A 13,364-nucleotide genomic window follows, 5' to 3' on the forward strand; every position below is an offset into this window, starting at 1 on the left:
TGCCAGGATTTTTTTCTTTGAAGAGCAAGAATAAAAACTCTATACAAGACCTTCTACTAGTCTGTTTCCTGCAGACCAGGTTACCTAAGACTAATATTGCCAGGTAGGAGTTGAGGTATGCTCTATGACCCCTAATCACCAAAGCTGGGTCCCCATATCATAAAAAGGACCCTTTCAATCAATAAACTGCCCACGCCTCTATCATCTACAACTTATATGAGGGTCTCTGGCTTCTTGGAATTCCTTTTAAATTTTTCATTCCACGCAGTGCAGAAAGCTTTTTAAATTTGTTTTGTGATGGTTTGGATTTGCCTAGTATGTGTTGTATCTGAGGTTTATTTGCCCCTGGTCCTGGGCACTGAAGGGCCCCCACCCATAAGATGGCGAACTTCCTGCTTCTCTTCCGGGTCCTCGGTTACCGCCAGTGCCACCTGATGCCCAATCACCTCTTGCCCCCCTAATCCCAGCACCTAGCCAATAGCCACCAGCCCCGTAGAAGTGACACCACAATCACCCCATGCCCCTTCCTATATAACCCAGCACCTTTCCCTAATAAAGCGGAATTCTCCGGTGAATTGCTGCTGTGTGTCGCTCTCTTCCTTTCATTGGTGCCACAACCCAGGAGATGGGACACCCCGACTGGGCCCCGTCTTCCCCCGACACCAGCAGCAGCTTGCCCTCGTCCTCTTTTTCCAGCACTGGCTCCTCACACTCACCACTCCTCTTTGGCCTTTGGGTAAGTTTTCCCCCGGAGTGGGCCGCTCTTCCCCGACGAGGAGGGACTCTCCCCGCCTTAGGCCTTCACGGCTGCGGCAGACCATCAGGCCCCTCCTCCAACAGCCATAAACAAGGTGACTCCTTTGTGTGTGAGAACGCTCCCTTCCCCCCCCCCCTTCTGTTCCTTCCGCTGAAAATTCCTAGTACTAAGTTCCTCGTGACTCCGGCACTCTGCCTTCTTAGAGGAGTCTGGGTGACGACCCACACTTCCTAAGAAATTCCGACTCGTATACGAGTTTCCGCAGACCACCAAGGATCATCGGGGACGCCCTTTGTCTCCTTGCGGTCTGCTCCCAGTCCGAGGATCTCTGTTCATCTTCCCCTGTTTGTCTCTTTCTCTGTCCTTTAGCCATGGGAGCCTCCTCATCCCTCCCTGAAAGTTCACCTCTTGAATGCCTGCTCAAGTATCTAGCCGCCATCTCCCTGTCGCCTGATATTAAACAAAAACTTCTCCATAAATACTGCTCCCAAGATTGGCCGACATACCCCCTAGACAATAACAACCAATGGTCCTCAGGGGGAACTCTTGATCCTAACATCACTCGCGATCTCTTTAACTACTACCAGCGCCTGAAAAAATGGAAGGAGATTCCCTATACCGAAGCTTTCTGCCTCCTCCCCCCGCCTCCCCCCAAGTTCTCCTAGCCTGCAAGCCGTCTCCCCCACAGAAGCCTCCCGCCCACTCCCTTCCCCCTCCTCTCCTACAACAGCCCCTCCCACTTCCTCCACCACCATCTCCTCCCCCACCTCACTCCCCTGCAGATCAAGCCTGAGCCTTTCAGCCCCCCTCTAACTAAGTCCCAGGAGCCTCCTCCATCTTTGCCCCCATCACCTGTTTCTCCCCCACAGACTGAGCCAGAACCCTTCAGTCCCCCACTGCCGTGGGTCTCTGGTCTCGAGATATCTTCACCTGCTGCTTAATAGCAGGTCTGAAAAATACAGCTCGTAAAGTAGTCAATTTTCAAAAACTCCCTCCGAGTTCTTAGACAGACTCACCCAAGCCCTATTACAGTTACCAGCCTGGACCCAGAAACGCCTGACGGGAGACATGTCCTTATGACATACTTCCTAGCTCAAAGCTACCCCGACATTAAAGCTAAATTCAAAAAGTTAGAACAGGGCCCCGCTACCCCACAGACTGAGATCCTAACAGTGGCCTTTAAAGTCTTCCATAACCGGGAGGAGGGGAAAGAATGCTGTAAACAAAAGGCTGATCAGGCCAATTTCCAAATGTTGGCCCAGCTGATAAAACCACAACCTGGGCGCCCCTTTACAAACAAGCCCCCCCCAGGAGCTTGTTTCAAGTGCGGTAAAGAGGGACATTGGTCAAGGGCGTGCCCCTCCCCCAGATCTCCTACCACCCCATGCCCCAGATGCCACAAAAAGGGCCACTGGGGGTCTGATTGCCCAGCCACCCGAAGGGGAGGCTGGACGAACAACCCCATCCTAAGCCCGCCGTAGTGGGGCTGGCAGAAGAAGATTGACAGGGCCCGGGGGCTTCTTGCCTGACCATTTCCATCACCAAACAGGAGCCCAGGGTTACTTTAATAGTAGACGATCACCCCATCTCCTTCCTCCTAGATACAGGAGCCACCTTCTCAGTCTTGCGGGAATACCGGGGCCCTACCACGCCTGCCATTACTCTTATAGTCGGGGTAGGAGGTAAACAGATTTTCCTATTAAAACCCCCCCTTTTATGCACAATCCAAGACAATCCCATACCTTTCTCCCACTCCTTCCTGGTTATGCCCCAGTGTCCCATCCCTTTACTAGGACGGGACATCCTTTCTCTCCTCCATGTTTCCATAACTATATCCACTCCCACAGCCCCCAGTACTCCCTTTCTGATGGCCCTCATAGCCGACGACCCCCCTCTACCCAATGAAAGCTCCAGTTCCGCCCTCATACACCCTGTAAATCCCAAAGTTTGGGACATTACAAGCCCCTCCGTGGCTTTATGTCCTCCTGCCTCTATCAAATTACGTGACCCCTCTCAGTATATCTGTCAGGCCCAATACCCCCTAACCACTTCAGCCCTCATAGGCCTCCAACCCATCATTCAAGATCTTTTAAACAAAAATTACCTCAGACCCACTCACTCCCCGTTTAATACCCCCATATTAGCTATTAAAAACAACAACAGATCTTTCCGCCTTGTCCAAGACCTTTGCCTCGTCAACATGGCCATCGTCCCTATCCACCCCTTAGTTCCAAATCCATACACCCTTTTATCGCGGATCCCTGCCTCGGCCTCCCACTTCTCAGTCCTAGATCTCAAGGACGCGTTTTTTTTTTTCTATCCCTCTGGATCCCTCCTCCCCAGATTTTTTACAGAAAACGCCTCCTCTCTGACCTGCCTGTTCCCAAAACCAAGACAGAAATCCTTTCCTTTCTAGGCCTGGCTGGGTATTTTAGAGCGTGGATCCCTAACTTCTCCCTGTTGGCAAGACCCCTATACGACCTCAGCAAGGGCCCCTCTGAAGATCCGTTATCCTCCTCACCCCAACACTCCTTCATTAAGCTCCGTAGAGCCCTTGTGGAAGCCCCAGCTCTCCATCTTCCTGATTTGTCGAAGCCCTTCTCATTATACATTCATGAGAGGTCCAGTCAAGCTCTAGGAGTCCTAGGCCAACATTATGGCCCATCCTTTGCCCCAGTAGCTTATCTTTCCAAGCAATTAGACCCCACAGTTTGGGGATGGGCCCCCTGCCTACAGGCATTAGCTGCTGGACAGCTCTTGCAGAAGGAAGCTCATAAACTGACATTCGGGGCGCCCCTTACCATTCTGTCCCCACATCACCTAAAGGATCTCTTAAACTACAAAAGTTTACAGACTCTCCCTCCAGACTCCTGACCTTACTGTCCTCTTTCCTCCAAAATCCCGTTCACCCCCTTTGCCATCCATACCGAATCATGACTTTTTCCTCCTTTACTGCTCCCTCGCTCTCTCTCGCTTTTTTTCCGCATTCCTATTGTCTTCCCCACCACCCCAGCCTCCTTTGTATGGCGATTCAAAGTCAGACAGACTTACACACAGCATCAAACAAAAATTACTGCCCTCATTGCCACATCAGACTGCCCTCTGAAAGGCTGCTCCGAGCCTTTATACCTCCACTTTCCTCCCTCCACCGAAGTGTTCACTAGCAGCTACCTTTATTCTCCCTACCTCTGCTTCCTCTATGGACAAAAACAAGCCTGTTGCAGGCGATGGCCAGACACCTACGGGGCATGTCCCTACTGGTCTTGCGCCATTCACTACATGGGTAACTCCCGGTACCCACAGTATTAGTCCTCCAACCCATTCTCTTCAATACTAACAAACTCCTTCCTCACCTGGCTTTGGCCCATTGCAGGCCCTATAATAATCATTCTCCTCGCCTGTCTCTTCTTGCCTTATAAAGTTTATCAAATCCCAAGTTGGTAAAATCTCTAATCAAACTTTCAACCAGCTTTTACTCAGGAACTACCAGCTTTTAGCCACAGAAGATCCCTCACCCTCACGTAACCTCCTCACCACACGCTGAGATGGACCCCTCTTTCCGCTGGAAACTGTTCCTGGAAACAATGGCCGCAGACGCCTGCCTTTTGGCACCCATATCCTCTTGGCACCATTAGAATCAACAAGTCCTTGACCTATGGTTACAGGGAACCTTCATTGATTTCCAACCTGAAGAAGTCCACATCTACTCGTCCTTACTGTGGGGAGTCCTATCAACCCTTTCCTCCCAATCCTCAAGCCCTCACTCCCTTCTCCGCCCCCGTTCAGCAGGAAGCAAAGAGAAAGCAACGTCCACAACCCCATAGAGGAGAAAGGGGGGAATGAAGGGCCCCCACCCATAAGATGGTGAACTTCCTGCTTCTCTTCTGGGTCCTTGGTTCCCGCCGGCACCACCTGAAGCCCAATCACCCCTCGCCCCCCTAATCCCAGCACCTAGCCAATAGCCACCAGCCCCGTAGAAGTGACACCTCAATCAGCTCATGCCCCTTCCTATATAACCCAGCACCTTTCCCTAATAAAGCGGAATTCTCCGGTGAATTGCTGCTGTGTGTCGCTCCCTTCCTTTCAGGCACCCCTTCTTTTTTGTGCTGTGACTTATACACCTTCTTACATTGTCTGGCCTTTCAGCAAGTTACTTAACCTCAGTTTATTCAAGATTATCATAAGGAGTAAATAAGATAAAATTCAAAAGAACCTTGAACAATGCCTCCAACATAGTAGGTGGTAAGTAAATTTAAGCTATGACTAATAAGAATATAAATTGTTAGGAGTGGGCATAATATAATATTAGTATTGTTTTTCCCTGTCCTAGCTCTAGGCATTTCATTGTTTGCATGGGCTGGTTTATTTCCACCTCACATTCTCTCATTTGCTGTGTGAAGGCAGCCAGTCATGTGCATCTTCCTGCCCTGGCCCCCTTTATAGCTGGGACTGTAGGCCTTTCAACAGTCAGGCACCCAGGGGAAAAAAGCCAACTTTGCATAAATTTGAGTTTTTTGGTATATCTTTTCCCCATCAAATAAACCACTGTGGCCAGCCAAACCAGCTACATAATAAAGGAAAAAGCAGTTTGTCTCACTGGTCTCCAACCTCAGCCTCTCACTGACTGCCCTTCTTCCTACAATAAAGTGACAGATCAGATGGAAATGGTTCCAAATGGGGAGTCATTTCCTGCATGACCAAGAAGCATTTTAAACACCAAGTTCTGCACAAAAATAGCCTCTGTTCATAAATAAGAGCTGTAAAACTTAGCTTGCCATGCGGAAGTCCCTGCAGGGGGAGCCTGCTTCCTTAATTATTGGCCTCTAGACCAGCTGCCACTGGGTAAAATACCTTCTTCCCCTTTCTTCTGCTGTCACTACCCAGTACTTAAGGCTCCTCTGGGGGCCCTTGTCTCCAGAATATAAACTCTCTCCCTTTAATTTTCTGTGCCCTTCTTCATTAGGAAGACAGCAGCACAGACTCAGAGGTCCTTCTGTGGGCATAGAGCTGCATACATTGCTTCAGGAGGAAGTCTTGAGCAGGGTATGATTCTTGGCAAGCAGTACGATCTATATATCTGTATGTCACACTGATGCCAGTCCTCACCAAATTCACCTAAAGAAGTGTGTCTTACATGATAGTCTACTAAATATATTCTGAAAAGATCTATTTACTATTTAAGAAGTTGGTCTTCCCAGGCTATACTTGAGTTCTCTCACTCACCTGGCTCCTATGTCTTCTACTCTGAATCTGTCTCTTTTTTTTTTACAGATCCAAACCAGAGATTCGAAGTCACAGATCTTTGTTTTCATTATTTCATGACTTCTTCCCGCAAATGACCCATGTGTTGTTCAGAGTTAGACTGGTGGTTCTCAGCCCTGGCCCCCCTGAGGACTGAGTGAGAGTCTCTGGGGGAGAAGCTCATGCATCAGAGTATTTTCAAGCAACTCACTTAACAATATTGCATTATCCTAAAGAGGTATGAGGACACAGCCCTTCTTCTACCTTTGTGTCCCTCAGAAGTCTCCTCCTCTGTGGGCCTTAGACATCACATTGACTGACATTGGCCAGCACTGTGACACCCCAAATTCTGGGCAGGGCAAGAATAATGGTGCTTTTCTTCACAGACCCAAGAAACTTTGTGGAATAGAGAAGCCAAGTACTCCAAGAAAACTCTGATCTCCAAAATTCAGATTAGCATTCATAGCCTACTCTTCCCGTGTCCTCTTTGTAGGCAGCATAGATACAGAAGTAAGGGCAGGAGGCCAAGATGACCATCAGGCTGAGGGAAGGAGGCACCCAGGACAGGGAATTTCGGGAGATGCTCACCCTCAGACAGCCACCTTGCATGTACAGGACCCTGAAACTTTGTACCCTATGAGCCCCTTCACCTCATCCTCATCCTGGCTCCAAAGGTAGCCAAAGGGAGACCTTTTCTAAAGGAATGATTGGGAAGAGAGGATGACTGCCATCCTCCAGGTCAGGTGAGGGTTTAATAAGCAAAACTGATTCAGCCTTCTCAGCACATCTTAGCACTGTGACTATGATCCACCATGAGCCCGCAGTACTAGGCCCTCCAAATCCCACCCTAGATATGCAGCTTATGGAAGGTTATGAACAGGAAGTTCTAGTCAGAAGAACAATTTTCTGTTCGTGTTAGGAGAAGGTGACAGTTTTTAACTGAAAGTCAAGTGTAATGATCTTTTCTCTAGACACACACAAAATAGCTCTTAATTTCAATTCTTCATTCATCATCTCGCTTTTTACAAGATACAAATGAATTAGTGCATGTGGAGCATCTAGTCCAGAGCTGGCATAATTGAGTGCCTAGTAACTCTCAGCTATTTGTCCCAGCAGGAGGATAATGGAACTGAGGAAACACTTATGAGCCAAGTTCACTCCATCAACAATTCCATATTATTCAAGGACAGAGTCCAGCTGTGTACAAACGATGCCCTCTCCCTCTCTCTCCAGTCCAGATCCACAGTGATGACCCCAAGTTCTCTTGCCACGTCAGGGTCAGCTCAGACAAAACCTCAAATGGCTCCACCATGGTCAAGGTTTCTGGTAAGAGCTTCTGTTCTCTGGCCTCCTTGCCGTCCTCCTGTGAATCTCTCCTGCCTTGCTCTTGCCTAGACAGGAAGCACCTGTTAGTGGAGAACAGCCGAGCAAGGCCAGCCATTCTGGAGTTCTGTCTCCCTGATTACTTCTCTTCATGTTGGGGGTGAGGACAAGGCAGGAAGCTAAAGAATGATGCTTCAGGTGACAGAATAAAATCATACGGAAAGCCAGAGGTTGGTCAATCTCTGGTGACCACTACCTTATTTACAACTTTAAAGTTTCCTAAGAATACTGGAAATGTCTTTAATTATAACTTGCTAAAGTCCAATTGCTTAGTTCTCTAATTGTCTGAGTCGCTTGCTGCTGCAAAACAGAATAAGGCCAGCATGAGGACAGGACAGTGATAGACCCAGCTTCTGAGAAACTGCAGGAGTCTCCCCACGGCCACCAAGGCCAGGCCCACCAGCAAAGAAGCCTGCATTCCCAGGTGGGTGGGGCCAAGCTGCAGTTTCCACTGTGGCCTGCCTCAGCTTGCAGAAGCTCTACAGGGTACAAATTTCAGGGAAATATAAAAATTCTGTTTTATTCAGGGATGCAAGGAAATAGTCATAAACAGAAACCCCTTGCTTTGGATATTTTTTCATCCTCATGACGAGGAACTGTGTGTTTTTTTAAATATCATTTTCAAAGGGAGGCAAAGAGAATAGCAGTAATGTGGATGAGCAATTAATGTCTGAAAATGAAGTAAGCAAAGAGAAACTGCCAACACAAAACCTAAGGGCAAGGCCTGCGGGATTTTTCCTCAGTTCTCTGAATGGCAGGACAAGTGAAAAATCTGTGCTTTTACTTAAAATCTTACTGCACTAGTAGAAGTTGCACACTTCAGTATCTTGATGGAAACACAAACGCTGTAGTTCATGAAGATAGGAGTAGTTACAGCCACGATTTAATAGCTTGAAGTCTCTGGTTTATAGCTTTTCCCGGGTCTCTCTGGGGCTGTCCCTCTCTTCATCCTGCCCTCTCTCCCCGCCTCCCTCGCTTCTTCCTGCCCCCCTCTGCATCTCTCCTCCGGGATCCCCTAGGAAATCAATCACCCTGGTGGTCAGGTTCCTTGCGGAGCTGAACATCAACTGTTCATCTCTTTTATTGATGTCCCCGTACACTCACCTTCTAGGGCGTGACCGTCTAGCACAAACCTGAAGCTGACCTGTCTGGCCTGACTGTCGGCTAATCGATGAAGGCAGCCAGCCAGGATGTGAAAGGAAACATCGATTCTAAGCTAGGCAAACTGTGTCCCGTTTGACCATGGGTTTTTGCACCATAACTCAATCTAGTCGCCCTGTCAACATTTGAACCATGTTCTGTATCTCTTTGCTGCATCACCTTAGTCTTGAATACTTTTCACTCTTTTACGTCTCCCTCTTACCACCCTCTCCGTCTCTGTATTGCTGTCTCCATATTTCTCTTTGCTTCTTCCTTGAACTCCTTCCAGTGGATACTTACAAGTTAGAGACTCTGCCTGCTTCTTCATACAATTAGATTTTCCCCGCTTCCTGGCTTTCCCCTTCAGGAAATGGACCGGCTGGGCTGTGTGGGACAGTCTCATTCAGTCTTTAACCTATTTGTGGGTGCCACCAAGGTGTATATTATAGTGGCCCCAATGGAGAAGTATAATGCACATCTTATTCAGAACCCACTTTACATCCCTTGGATCGGTCAAATAGTAATAAAACAAAAACAAAAACATGAAAACCTTGAAACAAATAACCAAGTATATTGCTGACCCATGCTACGTCCTCAGAGTCCAGCCGACCTCTCTCTCCACAGTGCCTTCTCTCTAACAGACCAGGGGCCAGAGGCTTCCCAGCTCCTTGGCCTCTCCCTGCAGCCTCCTCACAGTCTCCTGTGATGCGACTTTCCTTAGCAAGGAGTCACCTGCCATCACAAGTTTGCTCTCTCCCACTCCAAAGCTATAAACCCCAATGTTCTGTGCCTCAAAGAGGATCTGTCTATCACCCCTGTGAATTTTAGTAATTGTTTTTCTTTCAAGTCTTCATTCTAGTCCATTGTTAATAGAGGCCTGAAGCACCCCTCCTCCCATTAGTGCTTTAGGTTTGTATGTTGATTTGGGTTCCCCTGAAACAAAACATTGAGACAAGGATTTGAGTTAAATTAATGCATTTGAGAGGTAATTTTGAGAAACATCAGAGTGGGAAAATAAGTTAGAAAGGGAAAGAAGAAAACAAAATATACATGATCACGCCAGTTTCTACTGCCGGTTTGGAGCTCATTTCCACTAGGAGACCCTGGAGAACACCCATCAGAGCCATCCCAAGCGAAGAAGGGAAACTGGGGTGTTACCCACCAACTCCTCCTCTATTGTTGCCAGTTATTCTCTGGGACTTTTAGTTTGCCCAACTGGTGGATTGACTGTGTTCCCATAAGCCCAATAAATCCTTATGAGAGTCAGGTATACACCCAGGGAGAGGCCTTTGGGAAGTAGAGGTAAATGCTTAGTGGATCTAGCAGACACCGAAAGCAGCTGTGACAGGGTCTTAATATTTTCTCCACTGGTTCATAGCTGGCTGTGTTTGCTGTGCTCAAGAACTTATTTGAAGCCACTTTGCTTCAACACAATGTGTTGGACAATGTTCAGTGCTAGAGATGGAAAGATGAATAAAATAGTATGAAAAGGGCACTTACAGTCCAGTCTGATAGTTTCTAATATTTTCTAGTATCTGTATTTTCCATGAAAATGTAAATTTCTTGAGCGCAGGGAAGAAGACTTGTCCACCTTTGCTTCCTCTGCATCTAGTGTCCTACCAGGCACACAGTGGGTGTTTAATAAACATTTGATGAGTGATGAACCTTACACACACACACACACACACAACACACACACTAGTGGCCAGGTAGAATGGCATTCGGTGCCACTAACTGTGTTTGATTTGCCTTCAAGCTAAGTCAGAAAGCTCCATGATTGTGGAAAATAACTCCATGAATGTCTTAGGAAAGGTGAGTCACATTAAAGCCTTTGAAAATCTTTTTATAATACGCCAAGGTGTGTCAGGAAGTTGGATCATTGTCCAGAAATTTTTCCCAAACCTTACTCCTTGGCCCTCAGCTCATTAATTTCCAGTGAGGAGGAAGGGAAGCTGAGCTGGTTCTGGAGACTGAATGGGAATCCTTATTTTCTGACACAGGATTCTCAGAACGTGTGATCAGTGATCCTTTGTCATTCAATTTCCTGGGAAAATAGTCTCAATGGTTTAAATTTTTCTTCAATAAAAACTGAAGCATATAGCAAAGGAAAAGTAGGGCAGAAAGCAGTATAAATCCTGGTGTAAGAAAAGTTTTTACCCAGCTGACATTTAATTTGTTCTCATCCATTTCTTGTACCAGCTTTCCCATTGTTTTTATTTTGAAATAACAAGAAAAATGTGCCCTTCTGTACTTCTTCAGAACCTCAGAATCAGGGCTATTGCTTAGGCAGTAGGAGAAAAGGTAGCAGAAAAAAGAAAGTTGAGTAGGGCCCTCTGACTTCAGTTTCCTGTAGGTAGTTCTCAGCGTCTTGTCCCTGGGATCTGGGCTCACTCACCAGCTCTTCTTGCTGGCTGTGACCTTGGGCAAATTATTTCCCATCTTTGTAGGCAGTTTTCCCATCTATGTGATGGGGGTAAGAATATCTGTACATCATGGCTGTTTTTAAGAATTAAATGAAATCATATATGAAAAGTTTTTCATATGCTATGTGGCATATATTAAGTGCTTAATAGATATGATTGTTGTTACTTTGTTATTACTATCATATGTGTTAATCAGCAGTCTGGTGGCATTTTTACTTCATTCATGGTTTTCAAAACTCCAAGTAAAATAAATATTCTTCCTTCTTGAACATTTCTTGTCACAGAGGATGAGAGAAAATTATATTCATATTCTACTTTCTTCTAGTCCCAAGAATATTCAATAACTTAGGATTTCTGATTCTGCTGAATATCAGTCATTTAATTTGACCTCTCAATACAAATCATAGCTCAGACTCTGTGGGATGGTTTTGGATGAGTGTATATATCCTTATCCAAGTATTTGTGTCTTTGTTGATTTTATGTATTAGTCTCTTAGATGAGTGTTATAGCCATGAGTATATGGGAAAAGATTTTCAAGTTTTTGTTCCACCACAATGAATTTCCAAATTTATGAGTGGCCTTCATTTCAATAGTTTAAACAAAACAATCTAGTGATACAATGTTTGGTAGGTGTTTTGTTTCTTATAATGATTTCTTATAGATTCTTGTTGCCCATGTTCACAGGTAACATGGACTCAATCCAGATACAGAACCATAAAATTGGATCTAAGAACTGCAGTTTTTTTAAAAAAGGAATTTGTCTTACATGTTATAAAATTTTTCTTTTGTACCCATGCTTGCCTGGGTGCTGACTAGGAAAACCAGAGAATGCTCCTTCCTGGGGAATTAATGAATAATCTCTCACTAACTCTGCATAACCAGCTACAGGACACAGCTTGTCTGTGGATCTTTTAAGATCTTGCCAAACATTAGTAATTTCTCATTCTAATATTCTTATAGCCCCCATTGTATTTTAATAACTTGCTAACTCTTCAAAGTCCTTTTACATGCTTTTATCGTTTGTTTCTTCCAATGAGGCTCTGAAATAGGTAGGGCATCTGTCATTTTACAGATGAGAAATTGGGGTCTAAAAAGTCTAAACAACTGGCTGAGTCACTAATAAAGGGCAGAGCTGGGCTGAAAATTTAGCATCCCTGCACCTAGACAGGATGGTGTAATGAGAGGAGATCGTGCTTCAGGGACAGAGAGAACTAATGTCCAGTGCTAATTTGGCCAGTTACTAGCTACATATCCTCATCAAGTAGTTAGTCTCCCTGAGTCTCAGCTACTCATCTCTAAAACTGGGATCATGATAAATATTTCACAGGGTTCTTAGGTGAATTAAATTTATGCACAGTAATGAAGTGCATGGCACATAGTAGCTGTCTCAGGACTAGTTCTTTCTCCGCACTACTTATCTTTCACCCACTCATCAGTTCCTTCCTCTTCATGTATATTCACAAATCTATGACATGATTGAGTCTAAGGGACAGTGTGAGGTAATGAGAAAACAGAACATAGATTGTGGAATCTGAGAAACCTGGATCTGAATTATCCTCTCACTTATTAACTCTGGACCTGGGGACCTCAGTCACTTACCTTCCTCATCAGCAACCAGGGACCATAATCCAATCTCACAATGGTGATGTAAAGATCAAATGAGAGAATGATGCAAAGTATCTATCGGGCAACTCTTGAGTTTTGGGTAATTGCCAGGAGCCATGCTACTCAAGCTGTGTAGCAAAGCTCAGGCTGGAGTAAGACCCCCGCAAAGCAGGGGCCTTCGCAGCTGACTCTCCCTATTACCCACCTTGATTTTGTTTTTCTCCATTATACCATTGGTTTTGTTTTTTGCTTGCATTGTTGCCAAGGGTTAACTAACCTTTGCTGAGCAGTGTGGAAAGGATGAGAACATAAACTTCCCAGAAGCTTTTCAGGGCAGTGCTCCTGAAGAATGGAACACGCAGGGGCCAAATGGTGATCTTGGCATAAAGTACCGAAACCTACTGTTAGTTAGTCAAACATTGACCACCCCATTTCCACTGAGAATGCCCCCCTTGTTTACAATGCTAGTGAAGCTAGTGATAGAAAGTTTTCTAGAAATAGAGTTATGAGAGAATGTTGAATAGAATAACCCTGTTGACACTTAATCAATCATCTCATGTTTTCTTCCCTCTACTACTTTCTATAGTTTGTTTTTCTTCTTTCCTAATTACAGCCATTTACTAAACTTTGTGCCTTATATGTGAGATTACCAAATACCATAATTTTCCAGGAAGTAAAGATACTTCAAAACAAGTGCTGAGCATAGAAGCCACGGAGTATAAATCTGCAAAGAAGTAAAAAACTAAGCTTTTCAAAGAATATTACTTCTCATTCACTTACCAGATTTACATCTCCCTGTATGGCCCTGTAAGATG

The 13,364-nt window shown here is 45.6% G+C and overlaps 1 protein-coding gene across 1 annotated transcript in view; it reads left to right on the forward strand.

The window, feature by feature from the left end:
• Nucleotides 1-13,364, forward strand: part of CD96 (CD96 molecule) — a 110,568-nt gene that overhangs the window by 29,648 nt on the left and 67,556 nt on the right. The window contains 3 exon segments of the mRNA XM_057488611.1: nt 7,112-7,219; nt 7,222-7,324; nt 10,278-10,333. Coding sequence (XP_057344594.1) covers nt 7,112-7,219; nt 7,222-7,324; nt 10,278-10,333 — 267 coding nt within the window.

This window comes from Manis pentadactyla, chromosome 1, assembly GCF_030020395.1.
Source record: "Manis pentadactyla isolate mManPen7 chromosome 1, mManPen7.hap1, whole genome shotgun sequence".
In the NCBI taxonomy this organism is placed as follows: Eukaryota; Metazoa; Chordata; class Mammalia; order Pholidota; family Manidae; genus Manis; species Manis pentadactyla.